The sequence below is a fragment of the Kluyveromyces marxianus genome, chromosome 4, assembly GCF_001417885.1.
Source record: "Kluyveromyces marxianus DMKU3-1042 DNA, complete genome, chromosome 4".
NCBI lineage: Eukaryota > Fungi > Ascomycota > Saccharomycetes > Saccharomycetales > Saccharomycetaceae > Kluyveromyces > Kluyveromyces marxianus.
In genome coordinates, this window is record NC_036028.1 from 539874 (window position 1) to 558503 (window position 18630).

The 18630-nt window shown below is 38.9% G+C and overlaps 7 protein-coding genes and 4 non-coding genes across 11 annotated transcripts; 4 read left to right on the forward strand and 7 right to left on the reverse strand.

Annotated features, from left to right (window-relative positions):
- Nucleotides 1-307: 307 nt before the first annotated feature.
- SPO14 (phospholipase D) lies at nucleotides 308-5251 on the reverse strand (the record flags this gene model as incomplete). The annotated part of the gene is made up of 1 exon (XM_022819521.1): nucleotides 308-5251. The coding sequence occupies one exon, from the start codon at nucleotides 5249-5251 to the stop codon at nucleotides 308-310; it is 4944 nt and encodes a 1647-aa protein (XP_022676078.1).
- Nucleotides 5252-7045: 1794 nt separating this feature from the next.
- GZF3 (GATA-type transcription factor) lies at nucleotides 7046-8623 on the forward strand (the record flags this gene model as incomplete). Its single annotated transcript, XM_022819522.1, has 1 exon — nucleotides 7046-8623. One exon carries the CDS (start codon nucleotides 7046-7048, stop codon nucleotides 8621-8623), a length of 1578 nt encoding a protein of 525 aa, XP_022676079.1.
- Nucleotides 8624-9147: 524 nt separating this feature from the next.
- Nucleotides 9148-9747, forward strand: DID2 (Did2p; the record flags this gene model as incomplete). The annotated part of the gene is made up of 1 exon (XM_022819523.1): nucleotides 9148-9747. The coding sequence occupies one exon, from the start codon at nucleotides 9148-9150 to the stop codon at nucleotides 9745-9747; it is 600 nt and encodes a 199-aa protein (XP_022676080.1).
- A 128-nt stretch (nucleotides 9748-9875) lies between these two features.
- CCT7 (chaperonin-containing T-complex subunit CCT7) lies at nucleotides 9876-11528 on the reverse strand (the record flags this gene model as incomplete). Its single annotated transcript, XM_022819524.1, has 1 exon — nucleotides 9876-11528. The coding sequence occupies one exon, from the start codon at nucleotides 11526-11528 to the stop codon at nucleotides 9876-9878; it is 1653 nt and encodes a 550-aa protein (XP_022676081.1).
- Nucleotides 11529-12087: 559 nt separating this feature from the next.
- On the forward strand, nucleotides 12088-12202 carry KLMA_R411. Its single transcript has 2 exons — nucleotides 12088-12124; nucleotides 12158-12202. It is a non-coding gene; the product is annotated as a tRNA-Leu (tRNA).
- A 274-nt stretch (nucleotides 12203-12476) lies between these two features.
- On the reverse strand, nucleotides 12477-14606 carry MDV1 (WD repeat MDV1/CAF4 family protein; the record flags this gene model as incomplete). The annotated part of the gene is made up of 1 exon (XM_022819525.1): nucleotides 12477-14606. The coding sequence occupies one exon, from the start codon at nucleotides 14604-14606 to the stop codon at nucleotides 12477-12479; it is 2130 nt and encodes a 709-aa protein (XP_022676082.1).
- A 333-nt stretch (nucleotides 14607-14939) lies between these two features.
- On the reverse strand, nucleotides 14940-15782 carry SPC34 (Spc34p; the record flags this gene model as incomplete). The annotated part of the gene is made up of 1 exon (XM_022819526.1): nucleotides 14940-15782. One exon carries the CDS (start codon nucleotides 15780-15782, stop codon nucleotides 14940-14942), a length of 843 nt encoding a protein of 280 aa, XP_022676083.1.
- Nucleotides 15783-16046: 264 nt separating this feature from the next.
- KAE1 (tRNA N6-adenosine threonylcarbamoyltransferase) lies at nucleotides 16047-17204 on the reverse strand (the record flags this gene model as incomplete). The annotated part of the gene is made up of 1 exon (XM_022819527.1): nucleotides 16047-17204. The coding sequence occupies one exon, from the start codon at nucleotides 17202-17204 to the stop codon at nucleotides 16047-16049; it is 1158 nt and encodes a 385-aa protein (XP_022676084.1).
- A 403-nt stretch (nucleotides 17205-17607) lies between these two features.
- Nucleotides 17608-17679, reverse strand: KLMA_R412. Its single transcript has one exon. It is a non-coding gene; the product is annotated as a tRNA-Asp (tRNA).
- Nucleotides 17680-17700: 21 nt separating this feature from the next.
- Nucleotides 17701-17773, reverse strand: KLMA_R413. Its single transcript has one exon. It is a non-coding gene; the product is annotated as a tRNA-Arg (tRNA).
- Nucleotides 17774-18280: 507 nt separating this feature from the next.
- KLMA_R414 lies at nucleotides 18281-18403 on the forward strand. The gene is made up of 2 exons: nucleotides 18281-18314; nucleotides 18366-18403. It is a non-coding gene; the product is annotated as a tRNA-Ala (tRNA).
- Nucleotides 18404-18630: the final 227 nt, after the last annotated feature.

An 18630-nucleotide genomic window follows, 5' to 3' on the forward strand; every position in this document is an offset into this window, starting at 1 on the left:
GTTTTTTTTTTTTTCTTGCTTAGAAACCGGCCCGTAATTTTTACCTTGTTAAAAAAGATAAGGCCCAAAACACACATACACAAACAAACAGAAAGAGGGAAAAAAATTGCAGGAGAGTAAAGGGCAAAAAAAAAAAGCCATAGCGTGTGTATAAATTGTGAAGAAGGGCACGAGATCAAGAATGGAAAACAATGCGGACGAGAGGGTCCAGGTTTAGGGCCAAGTAATTTCCTGCTTGCGCAGTGGAGTGCAGTGAAGTAGTGCAGTAGTGTAATCTTATATTGTTTTTGTTTTGGCATTTTTTTAATCAGTCGTAAATATCGATAGGTGGTAGACGATCTACATTGTAGAACCAGTTGTTGGACTCTACTTCTTTGCAGAGCCAGTCGACTGGGAAGACAACTAAGTGACCGTGTATACGCTCTAATAGTTTTCTGGCAGTACGACGGTCAAACATCCTGTCTTTGGTACCGTAGAGTAGCTGGTTGTTCATTTTCATTCTGAAAGTGTTCTCCGGTGGTGTCTGTGGATGTGATGATGGATTACCGGCTCGTTCAGATTGAGAGGGTACCGCTTCAGGCGTCGCTGCAAGGGCGTCTATTTGATCACATTCGCCTTCATCTCCACTGGCTCCTAGGGCACCGGCAGATACCTCACCTAAAGTCCGTCCCTTTTCTATAGTTGTTGCAATAGATATATCATCATCGGGCACGTTATCTAATGTGTTCATTGCGCTACGATCTTCCACGATTTTTGGCGGTTCTTGGCCCTTCTCTTTTCTCTCCGAAAGTATGGCCTTATCTTGATACATGTCAAATTCCTTGTAGAATGTTTGGAATTCTTTGTACTCCCTCCAGGTCTGGACGGAGTTGTCAGGCTGGCAATGGAAAACCATTCTAAAGATAATCGTGTTCCGTAATGCTATTGTGAACCACAAGTCTTGAGAGAACGACGGATGTAGTGGATCGTCAAATTGGTATGGGTCGATGTACTGTACAGATGATATGCTTGAATTTTGTTTACCAATAGGTGGTAACAATTGTTGTAACATTCCTTCGACCATCTGATCATCAAGTTGCTCATTTTCAAGATTAGCGACTTGAGAGGGGAGACTCTTTTGTTTTGCAATAGTTACTTCACCATTTTTCTGAACCTCATACAAATCCTTTTCCTTTTTGAAAGAGAGGTATTGTAAATAGCAAATTCGCTTCAACATATTCCATTTATTCACGTTCAATATATTGGGATTATCCAAATATGCTTTCACGTTTGTTTTATCAGGCAAGATTGTGGACAGCTTCTCGTTTTCGTTTTCATCCAAATTCTTGTTGAGTACTTCTTCTGCCCAAGCCTTTAGCTGTTTTGTTACATCATTGTACATTACAGGGTGGCTATTCGTGTTCTTCCAATTGTCAGGGCCATGACCATCCACATCACGAGCATGTAAGGAATTATTTGTTAACCGAGCATCAGAACTAATATTTTTTTTATCCCTAATGCCCATATTTGCTTCTCCAGCTCTATAGTTGAACGAATGATAGGCAGCTTTTCCGTCAATATGAAGGTATTTGTTACCTTTGTGCTCAGGTAATGGAGCAGGCTTATTACCTTGCATTGACTCTTCGCTAGAATCATCTGAATCTTTAGAATTCTCAAGTGGATTGATTACACCATAATTCTCAGTGCTGGAACCATGCTTCTTTTCCCATAATCTGCTACATTTCTCATTCAATATTTCTCTATATGCGAGTTCGACCATTGAACTCTCTATCATGTTGGCCTCTGTGATGTTTGTATTAGTTTCTTCTGAAACAGTATGCAACGTTTCATAATTTTGCTTTGCAGTAAGTCTTAGCTTTTCAAACTTTCTTTCAATGAGTTCAACCATGTCCACATCACATCCCAAATGCTCTCTCATAAGTCTTTGTCTCAACTCCCATGGGAATCTTCCGGCTAAATATTCCTCACCATTCATCTTTGATTTTATCAATTCTGTATCTCTTACCACAACTGCAACCTCACTATCACGATTTCCTAACATAGATCTTTCGTTAATGTTAGCACTTCCTATAATACAACTTCTATCATCCACTATCATCACTTTAGCATGAACGTATAGTTGCTCAGTGACTAATTTTTTGTCTACACCTATAGTCGACCATTTTCTTAGGGAAAAGAACTGAATATATTGTAAAGGATCAATATTCAATTTCTTTAATTTGGCAAATATTGATGTCTCTCCTCTGGATATTGATTGATACTGGCATTGCATAATGACTCTAACACTGGAACCTTCTGCTTCATCTACTTCTGCATTGAAGCCCGGCATTAAAGGAATAACTATAAAAGCTTTCCATGCTTTTCCTTCACTATTAGCTTTTACAATTCTATCCACTAGAGCATCACCTATTTTATTCTCAATTACCACACCATCCCAGCTTGAGCTTGTAACAAAAAATTGATTCTCAATATAAACATAGTGATCAGATGTCTCGATTAGCTTCAAATATGCATTCTGGATGGAGTGTTCTGTTTTCTTCAATCCTAAAGACCAATTTCCTGCGCTTCTGACTACTTGAATTTCACAGGTAGAGTGTGGTTTTAAATCCTGGAAGAATGCAGAGTTATTTAATTCTTCCTCTGTTAGATCTGACGCAGGTGTCAATAAAGGGGTAGGTCTGCTAGGGCGCTTCTGTCTTAAAAGATAGTTCCATCTCTGAACAAAATGTCTTGACAAATCTCTGGCCGCTTCACCTACAGTCATCATTTGTACATCGTGCCATGGCATTCTAGGAACAATAGATCTGTCATACATAGATTCAAAAGGTTTATCAAGATCATAGAAATCACAAACCCGGGCATTAGAATAATCCTTTCCTGGAAATATTTGGTTTTCCAACTCTGTTTCCTCGTCATGCAAACTGTGATCTGGAGTGTCATACCGACCGTAGCACAAATCAATGCCTCCAATGAAGGCCACCGTATTGTCGATGACAACAAATTTTTCATGGTGAGCCCAGAAATAGGTATTTTGAAGCCATTGGTTAGGGGACCTAATAACATGAATATTGTTGTGTAAGCTCAATAAAGAATGCTTTGTCCAGAGGGAATCTGTACCAACAGTAGACCCAACATTTCTGTAGACGACTATGAATATCTTGACATTTTGTTCTGCCTTTTCTTTCAAGATACGATCGATACGATGAATCTGATTTCCTCTTACAGGTCTACGCATGTATAGTTCTGGAGAGAGCCACCAATCATGAATGAAGATTACATCTTTCGCCATTCTCAAAGCTTCACTTAATGACCAGAAATAGTCACGGCCATCAACTAGAAATTTACAAAGGGCATTTTTTCTAACTGGCGCAAAACTATCGAATCTATGCTTTTGGGACCATACAGTGGATTTTGACATTTCATATATCGACCTTACCCATTGTTTCATGATATACTCTGATTTAACAATCATTTGCATTTTACGTTCTCGGTTTTCGACAGTTATCAGCAATTTTGTAGAGATTTTGTTCTTTACATTCTCATGATAAGAAGGGTTCTCGAAAGAGTCCTCTATATCTTTCATAGAGTATCCGGAGCACGATATTTTAAATTCCGGGTCCACCAAAAATACATCCAACGGAGTTGTTGAATAAATATCACTCACATAAGTAATATAAGAATGCCTTATCAGGAACCATTTAGTGGTATGTCTTTCGATCATAGCTTTGAAATCGTTGAATTTGAAATGGGATACACGCCATCCTTGAGCTTTAGCTGTGGATCTGACAACCATGTATCCTTGTTTTCCATGATATCCGTTTTCGTAACTTAATAGAGTACCAATTGGAGACATTTCATAAAATTGAAATAGTCTATTGGCTTGTGGTCTTAGCGATAGCACGACATTTAGTAGCTTCAAGTACCTTTCTATTCTTAAATGCATGGGTTTATTTCTGTCATCCTGCTCTTCGATCAATGATTGTAAGTGTTTCGACTGATATCTGTGGGTAGAGAGTTGCGTGGAGGATCTAGGAGTAAAATTCTCGTTTGCAGGGGTGTATACCGAACCTGTGTTCTTCTTCGTCTTCCTTTCGGGTGAGTCTGTTTTTTTCCTCTTGAACACATCATCAAACCTTGGAAAATGGGGTAAATGCAACTCACTATATCTATTGTTATCAATATACAACTTGTTCACAGTATTCTGTTGAAACGAAATCAATTTTAAACGATTGTGAAGAGATGCGATATCTTTGTAAGAACGAATAATTGACCATTTCAATCTGTTTTCTCCAAGGCCATATTCTAAGTCTAGCTTATATCTGGAATGCAAATTTTGACCGAGAATGGAATGATGTCCACCGCCCTGCATTGGTTCATCCGAATGGACAGAAGATGTGATAGATGATCTTCTTTTTATGTCAAGGTGTAGATGGGTAGAGTTTTGCATTGGGCTAATTCTAATCGAGAGCATCGTTAAAAGTAATGGCGCCCTCGTTACACCATTGTCATCTTTCAAAAATATGGATCCTGCAAGAAGAGCTGCTGGCGCGCCTGCTAGCATTGTATCTATAAAGTCTGATGCCATGCTCTGTACGTAAGCATCGTGCTCGTTCAAAACCTGGTCAACCTTAGCGCCGTCTTCATTCTGAGTCTGTTGCTGCTCATGGCCTTTGTTGTTCGTTGTAGTTGTAATCTTAGAAAACCTCCTAAAAACCTGACCAATCTCTTTCTTCCAGAACCGGTCCTGGTAAGACATACTGAACCCTCTACTATTATTGCTACTGCTGTTAACATTGCTTACACTATGACTGCGGCTGTGATCATTAATAGCACTAATGTTAGGTCGTTTGGGTCCATTACTTCCATCCGTTGTATGGCCATTAATAGCGTTGGCGTGAGGATCATTGTGGGTCCCGTCTGACGACGCGGTCCGGCCCTCAAACACCGAAGAATTTGGAACACCCATAAACGTCAAATTCTTCACGCTAGCCTCAAAGTCAGACTGATTGATATTCTCTCCCTTAAATAGAGGGTCTTGATCGTCTAAGGGAGCCGAAGAAGACCTTATTTCATCGCCGTTCTTGTCAACGTTTTGTGCGTTATTCGCCGCTGCTTTGGACAATTGAGAGCCAGAATCGGGATGTTCTTCCTCAGCGTTTTTTCTCATTGAAAGCTCGCCAGCCTCGTCTTTAATCCCAGGGATAACTTCGCCATTGCTGTACCGTTTTTGACCTTCTTTTTCCTGAAGCATTACTTGCTAAGTGCACTACTGAAGTCGCGGGTTTCGATGTGGGCGTTTTTATATACCTTCCACGCTGCTTTTTTGCTCGAGAACTGCTAGATCTGTGTCCTTTTTGCGTACCGGTACTTTAGGTCCAGTTCAAACCAATTCACACCTCAAAGCTGCAACCTTCCAACCCTTGGCGCTTGTAAGCTCACTTGCAGAAGGGACCTTTATTTCTTGCTCTCGATGCTGTGATGTTTTTTTTAGAGGGGAAGAAAAACAATCACAACACCCAGAACCCACTTTTAAAAATCGGTATTAGTTAATAGGGTGTAGTCACGTGATAATCAGGGACAACAAGCAGCCCAATGGCCCAGGCGTTGCTTGGCTGACTTCGCTCTCACTTCTTATTTTGATGGCTCCTATCCAGTCCAGAGGCCCCTTAGCTTAGCGGCACATTGACACATTTCTCGTTTCAGCCCAACCGAACCCGAAGACGTTACCATAACACTAGATTGCCGGAATCTAAAAAGAAATCGGCCCTCGGTTATCGAAAAGATAGCCCAATCGTAAACACGTATACGCATACACAAACAGGGACCAAAATCTGTTTCTTCGATAAGCAAGCCACCAGAGAATGCTCTTAACTACTGGCACTACTGCTATTACTAGTACTACCACTACTCAAGCTCGCATCTATGAAGAAAAAAAAAAACGCATTACCCGGCTTCGCACCCGTCTGTTCTTATCGGCGCTCACGCGCGCCCACAACACAGCACAGCGCAGCATGCCTTATGTCTCTCTCTTATCTGGAAGCTTTTCTTATCACGTTTGAGCAAAAAAAATGTGTCAATCAATAGATAGCGCAGAAAAGTGCACAGAAGACGGAGAGAGATTGAACGATAAAAGTGGCTGCTACGAGTTTCGGTGATTATCATTGCAATAATGACGATACTCTCGTCCAAGGGCTTCAGTCATAACTCACTCTACTAATCTACAAAACGCACATTTTGGCCTACTGGTGTTGAAACAACGGTATGAATCGCGATGGAGATTGCGATTACGCTAGATAACACCTGCCTTTCGATTGATCTTTTTTTTATTTACTGCCGGGTTTTCTGCCCCGCTGCTTTTAATTCCTTTCACGTTTCAAGTCCACTCTAGGGTCGTACAGATAACCAAAGTAGTAGGTGACAGAATGACTGTCTATTTGCACATGTCAATTGCAGTCAATCAATCAATCAAAATAGAATAAATAAAAAAAAATATAAGAAAAAAAAACTCACCTTAGGATAGGCTTGTATATAGAAGTATAAATGGACTGTAGCAGGGCGAACGTAGGTCCCTCTAACTCATCCGCTCGCTGGTGCGATTTTTGCGTACGTCGTCTATTCTTCTGTTCATCCGTTGTCTTGGAGAAAAAAAAAGAAGGCAAAATTTTGTCGTGTGAGTGTGTTTTTTTTTTTTTTTTGGACACGTGAAAGACGAGCGAGAAAGAAAAAAAAAAACAGCTCATCGCAGTACAGAAATTCATCAGTTTGGTGAGTTTTCTAATAAAGTACGGTTTTTTTTTTTACATCGACAATCTGACTGGACATCTCTCTGACCATCTGTTGAATTGAATTGAATTGAATTGAATTGAATCGAAACGTACTAAAAGAACGAAAGCAGAGGAGTGACCACGAGTGACAGGAGAGTAGTGAGTGGTACGCTGTTTCATTCTTTTGGTTTCAATTACTGGTATTATACTATTATCTTTTTTTTTTTTTATTTTATTCATTTATTCTTTCTTCCCATTTGTTAGACTAGACTCTTTGTAGGATGACATTTGAAGAGCAGAGCAGCACAATGGTTGTTAGCAAGCCAGCTCTTCTGTCGGATGTTCGGGACCAGATCTCTGGTGATATGGGTGAGAGTAATGGGAGTAGTAATACGAGTGTTGCAGTGGGATCTAGTGGAGGCACCGAGAAGGCGGAGCTGTACCCTGTGATATCGAACGATTCGAGTGCTGGTTCGAGTAGGAAGAGCGGTGGATCTGGGAGTGGGAACATCGATGATTCGGGGAAAGACATCAAGCCAAACAACCCAGCTAGCAACCCAGTTTGTAAGAATTGTTACACGTCTACGACGCCTCTATGGCGGCGGGATGAGCATGGTTCTGTTTTGTGTAACGCTTGCGGGTTGTTTCTCAAATTGCATGGCAGACCTAGGCCTATCAGCTTGAAGACGGATGTTATCAAGTCAAGAAATCGGAAATCTACACACCACGATAGTCCAAACGATAAGAAGAAGAAAGACAGGGAGCCAGGATCTGCAGCGGTAAATCCTGCTGCTAAGAAAAGAAAAACCAATGATTCTCCGCAGTACGAACAGATACAACAGTTGGCTGGTCAGTTGGCGAAAACAGTTACTTCGCCAACACCTAATGGTAACTGGCAGTCGCAGCAACCGCAGCAAGCTCAGCAAGTGCAGCAGAATAGCCAGTCTGCGGAATCTGTAGATGATATCAAGTATCAAAAAATACTACCCAAAAATAACCAGGGAAAAGGCAATCCATTGCCACACCTGTCAAATATTCTGTCCACCCCAAGCGCAGATTATTCGACTCCAAATTCCCCAAGGCTATCCAGTATACAACGACAAGCACCTCCTTTGGCTACAATAAATGAGATACTCACCAATTCTCGCAACCAGCAAGGCGGCAACTCAACACAACTGGCTAGCATTAACAGCATTAGCAGTAATAGTAATAACTGTAACAACAATGTAGGCCATACTGAAGTTAACCAGAAATCACTTGGACAGCTGTCCAGTATAATGAACAACCAATCTCTCGGTAACCCAAGCAATGGTGGTAGAAATAACGGAAATACATCTACGCTTTCCCCATCGCTACTCAATCAACAACTCTCACAGCCAAATCAGCCGTCACAACAACAACAACAACAACAACAGCAGCAGCAGGCCTTGTTGCAAGATAAAAAGCCACTGCACTTCTCAGCTTCCCCTCCATCGCTGGAGCCTCAACAGACGGCAGCTCATAGCACAACCTCTTCATCGAATAGCGTACCTTTCCATCATCAGCAGCAGCAACTGAAACAGGAACAGCAGATGAATATGGTATCAGATCTTACACACTCTGTCAACAACATTTCTGCTAACGGAATAACAACGTCAAGCCTTCATTTTCCGGGTTCTCCAGTAATAAAAGAGGAAGAAAAGCCATCTTTGTCACTAATTCTTCAATCGCAAGAGGAAGTTATAAAGCTTAAGACTAGAATCAGTGAACTGGAACTTGTTACGGACCTATATAAGAGGCATGTTTTTGAGCTCGATTCCAGATGTAAAGCTCTAGAGAACGAACTCTTGGCCGTCCAACGGCAAAACCAAAATAAATGAAAAGGGCCTAATTACCATGCCTATGACGCGATATGAAAACTAAAACTCTATATATATATATCTATAAAAATAATATCTTTGTATTTCTTATAAACATATTGCATTTTTATGTGCACTCATCGAAGTAAAAGGAGTTGGGGCATCTCAGCGTCGTTACAAAAGCTCACTGCCTAAACCTTGGCTATTATTCTAAGTAGTGAGCTTGGACAATCTCATTGACTGTAATATTGGTGGGTGAGTGGGCTGTGTAATGAAGTTTTGTAGTCCGGGTAATGCTGTGATATCGTGAAAGTCATATATTACTCTTACACCTATCTGGTTTGTATTTCAGACAAGCAATCCTTTAATGTGGTTCAAAAGATAAATTCCACATTCCTAAGGAATGACATAACCTGTGAATCGAGTTCTCGGTGCCTATTTGGAAACACATATATCTATTTTTTTTTATTTGGGCTTTGTGCTTTACACGTTCACTTTATTAGCAAACTATTGGTTTAAATTCAGAAATCATGTCCCGTAATAGTATGAACTTGGAGAATACACTATTCCAGTTGAAGTTTACTGCAAAGCAGTTGAATAGACAAGCAGCCAAAGCAGCCAAGGAGGAAAAGCAGGAGATCAATAAATTAAAGAAAATTCTTAACGAAAGCGAAGAAATTGGGAAACTCTATGCCTCAAATGCGATCAGAAAGAGGAATGAGCGGGTACAATTACTAAAATTGGCTTCGCGAGTGGATTCAGTGGCATCAAGGGTACAAACAGCTGTTACTATGAGACAAGTATCAAGTTCTATGGCACAAGTTTGCCGCGGCATGGATAAGGCACTTCAGTCGATGAATCTACAACAAATCACCATGGTGATGGACAAATTTGAGCAGCAATTCGAAGACTTAGATGCAAGCGTTAACGTTTATGAAGGCATGGGAGAAAGCACTGACGCTGTTGTAGTAGATGGTGATAAGGTTGACGAGCTACTCAGTCAGGTGGCAGACGAAAATGGGTTAGAGCTCAAACATTCAGCTGCATTATCAGATCTTCCTGAGGTTAAGGAGCCTAGCGTACCCGTTGTCAACGAAGGAAAGGAGGATAAACTTGCAGAAAGGCTAAGAGCTTTACGCAGTTAATAGTGGTATTTAATATACTATTAAGAAACTTGAGTAAGTAGTGTACATGATATATTAATTACAGGATCTAAGCAGAAAGATATATCTTTTTTTTATTCTTAAAATCTTCTACTTTGAGAATTCCTCATTTATTGCATTGGCATTGGCATACCTCTTCCCCTACCTTGTGGCGGAGCCATACTTGCACCAGCAGAATCACTTTCCTTGTTCTTGATTGTTTCATCGACGGATAAAATCAAGTTGGTAGCTTCAGTTGCACTATTTAAGGCGTTGATCTTGACCAAAGCAGGTTCCCAAACAAATTTGCTAAAGTTATCGCCGATGGTTTCGTTATCGAAATCAACACCGAACCACTTTTCACCCTTACTGTGAGCCATTCTTAATCTGTTTAAAATTTCAACAGAATCAAAACCAGCGTTTTCACTTAATTGTCTTGGAATAACTTCTAGAGCTTTAGCAAATGCATTGATAATTAGTTGTTGCTTGCCTGCGATTGTTTTAGAGTAGTCTCTTAGATACTTAGAGATCTCCATTTCTATAGCACCACCGCCTCCTACTACAAGTTTGTTTTGCAAGGCTCTCTTTACAATCATAATAGCATCATGTAGGGATCTTTCGACTTCAGCAATAACTTGTTCCGCACCACCTCTTAATAAGAGTGTGCAAGTCTTAGCTTCTGGACATCCCTTGAAAAGGTTGTAACGTTCTGAACCAATCTGAACTTCTTCGAATAGCTCACAGGTACCCAAGTGCTCTGGTTTGATGTCAGAAGTGGTGGACTGTACCGCACCTCCTACAGCTTGGATAACACGATTCATATCTTCACTGGCGACTCTGCCAGCACAGAAAATATTTCTATCTGCAAAGTATTGAGTAGCCAAATCACCAATTGGTAACTTAGATAAAACAATGTTGGCACCTGTATCTTCAATTTGCTTTAATTTATCTAAAATTATTTGCCATTCCGCATCCACAATGGCTTGATAATCTTCGACATGTTCAACTCTAACTTCTGCATTATCTTTTTCTGCCTTTAGTTCTAATTCAACATTAAGTGATAGAATCTTAGGATTCTTAAAAGTCTTCGGTTGTTGTTCGAAACCAGCGTATGAGAAGGTCTTTTGGAACGCAACACCATCAACAAATAAAGAATCCTCCATAGCACCACCTGAAATCTTCTTAATACCAATCATTTTATCGTCAAGGTCGTTTTGATCCAAGCACAAAACTGCATCAACACACATGTTAACAAAGAAATCCGCGTTATTGTTGATTAATTTAGAAGACATGGCTGTTCTCGCACAACGTTCTAACAAAGTTCTCGAATTATTTTCGTTGGAAATGTCAACAGCAATCTCTTGAATCTTTGAAACAGCCAAATCAACAGCCTTTCTATAACCCTTCATGATAATGTGAGAAGAAATACCTTCCTCTAAGAAAGGCTTTGCCTCCTTCATCAATTCACCAGCTAAAATAGTGACACTTGTTGTACCATCACCAACTTCAGCATCTTGAGCTCTGGAAATGTCAACCAAGGTCTTGGCTGCTGGATGCACGACGTCTAACAATTTCAAGATCGTAGCACCGTCGTTAGATATGGTTGTCTTACCATTAGATGAAACAATCAAAATATCTGATCCTAGAGGGCCCAAAGTTGGCTTCAATGTTTCTTGAATTGCCAAACACGCATTGATATTAGAGATAATCTGACCTCTACCCTGGGAAGAATCGGTACCTTCCTTTAAGACGACAATTGTCGGAGTCTGATTACCAAAATTCATATTCTATAGTTACTTGGTTGTCTGTGCTCTGCTGTCTTTTGCCACTTTCCCAACTATCGCTCAGTAGTTTGGAATCAATATGCTAAATGGAATTTTTTTATGTAGAAATTGATTTTACCAAAAATACTACGGGAAAGAAAGCCAAATCGCGAAGAGTTGAGAGAAAAAGGAAGGAACTTAAACCCTTACAGACGCCCTCTTTCCAATTGACAACTTACATAACTTAATCTGAGCCCATAATGTAAGATAGACTTTTTCTTGAACGACAACCGCCGATTTTCTGTGCTCGTAGATATTTAATAATATATAAATTTCCTTACTCTTCTTCACTATGACAATAACAAGCGTCGAAGAAACTTAGACATTTAGAGCAGAACATATAATATATGAGTATACGTCATTTCGCAGTTGTCAAATGGAGTTAATAACCAGTACGTGACGTGGCTGAAATTATATTCTGTTTGGGATATAATACTGAAAGAAAACTAGTAATCACATGAATCACATGATCTTCAATCTGCTCATAACGATCATAAACAAAAAGAATTTCATCAAATACGGTTGTGTGGCCGAGCGGTCTAAGGCGCCTGATTCAAGATATCTAATCTTAACCAAAGTAATTTGGGAACACTCAGGTATCGTAAGATGCAAGAGTTCGAATCTCTTCGCAACCATTATTTTTTTTGTTTTGTTTTTTTGAAAACTGGAATATCGCTTTGAAAGGATCATAGCAACAGTACAATTAAAGCTTACTTAAAACTAACTTTTGTTATTTATTCTATGCGATGAGAGATTTATATACATGAAAAGCATCGGATAATCTGTAGTTCTTTATTTGTTTGATTTTGTTGTTTTTTTGTTTGAATTTATTTTGTTTTATTGTTCGTAATTTATAATAATGAAGAATATGTGCTAAAATTTCAGTTGTTTCATGTACACTTGGAATTACTAAATTGCCCAGGTGTTTATATCGCCACTTGAACGACCTTCCACCAAATATCCGTGCTTATACTTTACAAACTCGACATTTCCTGTGTCCTGGTTTTCATCACCACAGAACCAATGATTGCCATCTTTGCGGTTGTATATTTTAACGGTTGGTTCATTGTTGGCAATAACAATTCTATCAAGGTCGAAATGCAATGATGTGACAGGATTTTCGTACGCAAATACATCTGAAAGTGTTCCAGTTCTGAGATCCCAAATTCTTATACTTCTGTCCATAGAGCCTGTAACTAAATTAATTGAATCAAACTGAAGTGCAGTTATGGCGTTAGTGTGACCTTCTAATGTACGTACAACCTTCCCTGATCTAAGATCCCATAACCTCACGATTCCATCTTTGGTACCTGTTGCTAATGCCGCGTCAAAGCACTGTAGCGCACCAATTGCTGGCGGTTCTTTTGTTAATAGAATGCTGTTATAAAGAGATGAATCCCTTTGTGAACGCATTGGACCAGTTGCAAAAGATAAATCGATTGTTTGAACACATTTACCATTGTTCAGATCCCACTGACGGATAGTCCTATCTTGTGAACCGGAAACCAAGTTATCTCCATCAAAACTTATCGCAGTAATTTCGTCTACATGTGCGTCAAATGTGTATACACAGGCATCATTGTCGTCATCCACGTCAGTACTTGATTCGGTTACAGCTTTATCGATATCCCATAATTTCAGTACAGCATCGCGGCCACCAGTAATCAGAGTACTGTACTGATCCATCTGCATACAACTGATTGACGCCAAATGGCCATCCATGGAAGCTATTTGCTTCTTCTTACTCAAGTCCCACACCTTTATTGAATGGTCCAAATTTCCCGCTGAGCACATGGTGCCAAATGGAACATCGAAATCTAGGCATATTATTTCTTCTTCGTGAGCCTTAGAAATGCTAGCAATTTTCGACCCTGGTTCGTAAAATTGTTGCAAAGTTGGTTGGATTTTACGGTGACGATGGCGATTATATACACTTGACTCTTTTAGTTTTTTAGTTGAGCGATGTTTCTTCAAAGATTCATCGTTTTTCCCTGACTCTCGATTCTTCAATTCTTGATAAATGGATTTAGAAAGTAATGGGTTAACAGAAGAGTCATCTCCTTTATTCTCCAGAGGTGTGGTTGCTGCTGTTGCATAGCTATCGGTGGTTTCTCCTGATGGAGGAGATAATTCCGATAATTCATTAGGGCCCTCTTTATCAGTTAGATTTTCTTCCTTATCCATGTTGAATTCGATTATCATATCAATTCTATCTTTTACGCTCTTTAAATGTTTTTCCAAGAACATCTCTTGCTGCTCAATCTTAGCAACTCTCTTAAACACTAGCTCCCTCATTGTTTTCAATTTCTCCAGTTTTATATCTAGTTCCCTAATCTCACTGGATGCTAAGTTTTTCTGTATCTCAAGTAAGTCAAGATTATCCGTGATTGATTTAGCAGCATCTTTTAGAAATGACGTAGAATAAGTACTACGAAGCTTTTCAGTGGATAAGTGATTGGGTAGCGTAAATTCTTCATCTTCAGTCTCGATTTCATTGGTTGAAGAGCTCATCTCTGCGGACTCTGTTATAGATTTCATATCATCATTTTTTATAAGCTTTTTCTGGGTTTCTATAGTTTCATTAATCACCGGTAAGGATGCTTCAAATCCTTGAAATAAAGTAGAATCGTGTTTACTTCTTACCTTCTTATTTTTTTTGTTTCCATGCTCTGTTATAAGTTTTCTTTCTTCATGGGATGACTCTGCTGGTATATCTTCTAGCAGTTCATCACTAAGATAACTTAATACTTTGAAAGTTGTTTTTGAATCACTAAATGAGTTCTGAAAAAAGCCCTTACTAGTTGAATAAATATTTTGAAAGCCATTGTTCTTCCCCTTTGATTGTCTTGGTTCATTACGTAGCTTAACTAATGAAGATCCTCCTCCAGTGTTTGTTATGGTTTGATGGAGCAGCTTTTTATATGGGCTGCTATATGAGAGAATTGTATCTTCCATCGGCTGGGATGAAAAGAGAGCAGATGCGGTTGTGGACAATGCTTTGCCCAGATTTGCAAACTGGTCCCCCGTATTAGAAGTCATCACCAAGCTTCTCTGTACCAATATTCTGGCTCTTTTTGCTCTAGTTGACTCCACATTTTTTTGGATCAAATAGTTGCTAAAGTTCAAAAGCTGTCTTTTCCTAGATTCTTAAAGCTTTTTGTACTTTCCAAAATTTAAGCTTTAACAGTAAATAAGTGCAGAAAACGAAGAAGAGAGTAAAATAACGATATCCCAAGACTATTTTCATTTATAATGATTATGTACTGTGATCATAAATACTATTAAATATATTGTTCCCCACGATATTAATTTTAGCTGGTTCATTCAATGATATACTTTAAATATCAGGTCTTGTGGAAAAAAGATTCTAATTTAGTCTGTGTTCATTACGTCATGCTTGTTTGCTAATATCTCAAGCTCCTCCTCAAGTCTCTTGATTTCACTCTCTTCTTTTTCAATCAATGAGGATACCGAATCTCTTCCGGGAAGGGGATCATGCTGAAACTCTGATTCTTGTTGTTTGACCTTATCCTTCAATTCTGATATATCCGACTGTAATTCGTTGTAAACCGACATTAGCTTTTCAAATCTATCTTTATATTCAGCCAATGGCCATTGATCGATAATCTCTTGAAAGACGGTCAATATTATAGACACAGGAAAGTCTTCAACGAAAAGTGTTTTTCTTCTTGATACATCTTCCCCTGTTATCACGCTTCCGTTTTGTAATGCGTAGAGAAATTGTTCGATCTGAATATTTTTATGGAATTTCTTTAATAAAACGTCATATATCCCTAGTTCATCGCTATGAGTACCATCAAAGATAAAATCTCTCGCTGTTTTCTGCTTCTTTCTAATAACGTGGTCATTTTGATTGAGGTAAAACTCCTTTGGGATATATGTTATAGGTCCCGAGTCTGGCAATACTGATGTCCTGTTCCTTTTCAGAGAAGCCTCTCGTTCGAGAAGGTGATCATATATTCCGACTTTTCCATCTTTACGTTTAAGGTTTCCATCATTAGTGCTATTATATAGCGATACTTCTTCAATGGAATCACCATCTCTGATAAGCTTAACTATCAGGTCTGAATAAGATTTACTATTACATGGTACAATGGCGTTTTGAAATATTCCCGGTGGCTTAAAATATAATGTCGATATTGATTCCGCGGACTTCGTAAGCAATTCTAAACAATAATCTAATGATTCAGACATCTGATGTTATATTGATAGAGTGAATGATCTTCAAAAAATAGCTCCAGAAACAACTCACTTTGTGCAGCCCTCTATGATGTGTTTCAAGGTATGGTTCTACCTCCTGGCAGCCCTTTGCCGAACAAACTCCACTTGATAGATAAGGCATGTCCATTTGTTTACTTTTTGGTTTATTTTTTTTTATATCACCGTTCTAACTGAGAAAAAAGACTAATTAAACTAAAAGATGCAATACTGATTTCAATCTAGTTAATAAGGAGCAGTTTACTCTCTCCAAGCTATGTACACCTCATCTGTTCTAAACTTTTGGGTCACAATAGTTTCAGACAAGTCCTTGACTATCTGGCCCATTCTATATTCTAGTAGACCTGCTTGAGCGATCATTACACCATTATCTATGCAGAATCTGTCGTCAGTGGCATGAACTTGTCCGTTAGATCTATCTTTACACATATGTGCCATCATTTCTTGTAGTCTGACATTACAACCGACACCACCGACTATTAAGACCTGATTGGAGTTAACGTGAGCCATTGCTCGTTCTGTAATTTCGACAAGCATAGCGAACAAATTCTCTTGTAGTGAGTAGCATAAATCTTCGACAGTCACCAATTGTTCTCCAGTCTTTTGGTCGAATAAGATCTTATTCTTCTTGTTATTTCTGAATAAGTCTTTAGCCAAAGTATCGATGTATTGCAAAATACCACTCATGGAGAGATCCATACCTTTAACCGTGTATGGAAGTTCTACCAACTTATCTTTATTTTTGCACTGTTTAGCTAGTTGTTCAATATTATAACCTGGAGACGGAGCATTTGGTATCTTTAAAGTTCTTGCAAATCTATCTAAACAATTACCAATCGCAATATCAAGGGTTTCTCCAAATATTCGGTATCTCTTTTCAGAGTATGCTATCACTTGGGTATTACCACCGCTAACGTATAGTACCACAGGGTTTTTGGCCCTAGTAATCTCTCTGCCCATCTCAATATGACCGACACAATGGTTTACACCAACCAACGGTACATCCCACATTAAAGACAATGTTCTGGCAGCAATCACTACAGAATGCAATGGGGCACCCATTCCTGGACCCCTGGTAAAACATATAACGTCTATCTCTGAAGGATCGCTAATATTGGCCTCATCCAAAGCCTCACGAATAACTCGTACTACCCAGTTTCTATGGTGTCTGGCCGTATCCCTTGGTAGAAAACCTTCTCCTGGTGGCGTAACATAGGTATTTCTGATATTTGAAAGGATCTCGACTTCACATTCATGTGATAAATCACTATTTTCATGTTTCTTCAATAGTGGATGCTTTATGATGCCAACACCAAGTTTATTAGCAGAGCCTTCAAGTCCAATTGCTAAGTAGTAATCTCGTCCATTCCTTGGAGGAATAGTGTTTAAATTTACCATTTTGAAACCACAATAACAAAAATGCTGGTAGTTTACTACCCTAATGTCTTTACACCTTCTCTAGTCTATCAGCCAACGATCCTTTCTATGTTAACTTGTTCATGTTAGCAGCCAAGTAGGTCGATACACTATGTTCGAATTTCAAAATTTTTGATATATAATGCTTACTATATACATGGTTTTCTAGACAAAGTTTATAATATTATGAAATAGAACGTATATGAGTAGTGCAATAGAAAAGTTTGAATACTAGCAGGTATATGTTATAAATTCATCATGATAATCGACTTATATGGAGGCTACTTTTGAGTCACTTCCAAAAGCAAAATTTTAGAGCACCATAGAACATTGCTCATTTTATAATTGATTTATGCATTTGTAAGTTTTGGGATTTAAAAAAAAACTCCGCGACGGGGAATTGAACCCCGATCTCGCACGCGACAAGCGCGAATTCTAACCATTAAACTATCGCGGATGTTGGAAATATTCAAAATATGCACTCACGGTGGGGGTCGAACCCACAATCTTCTGATTAGAAGTCAGACGCGTTGCCATTACGCCACGCGAGCTCTTATTTTGTTGAAGAATCTCTAATAAACTTCTTTCCATATTCATTTAGGCAATCACGTGCTCCAATCATTTTGTAGAGAAAATAGAAGCTTTCGATATTATGTATGGTTCGAGCTATTTTATAGGGCATTTTACCTCCTATTTCAAAGAATATACTGCTAATGGAACCAAACAAGGAAATTTCATACTTTCTACCTAATTATTTAAATTATATGTTTATTGTCAGAAGTAATCTTTTAGTCTCGAAACATAATAAATGTAGATTGGTATTCTAACAAAATAACAAAAATACAAATTTCGTGTAAATTATATGTGACAACAAGATCATTAACATACACGTTAACTTTATTAAAGAGCAGATATCATTTATTTAGTCACCTAGAATCATGACATATTTCGTTTACTAATGGTACTGACTTCAGGATTTATTATGACCTTTTTCCGCACGTGACTAGTTGTAACTGTATGGAGCAGTTTTGTATGTAGAAAAGCAACCAAAATTACTAGGGCGTGTGGTCTAGTGGTATGATTCTCGCTTTGGGTTAATAGCCTGGCGAAGCTTCGATAAACGGAGTTCTCACTACTGCAAAGCATGCGAGAGGCCCTGGGTTCAATTCCCAGCTCGCCCCAATTTTGTTTTTTATTTTTTTAATCTAGAGGAAGATTCAAACGACACTACTTCACTGCAGCACAGCATGGAAGAGGTGAAAATATGCTTCAGATTTAAAACTAAATGATGAGCTTAACAAGCTTCCAGATTTTCAACCGTCTTAGATATCAGCGAAATCCTTCTACCTTACTTGAGATGATCGTTCTTAACATGTTTTCAACCCCATAGAATATCCACATTTATCCA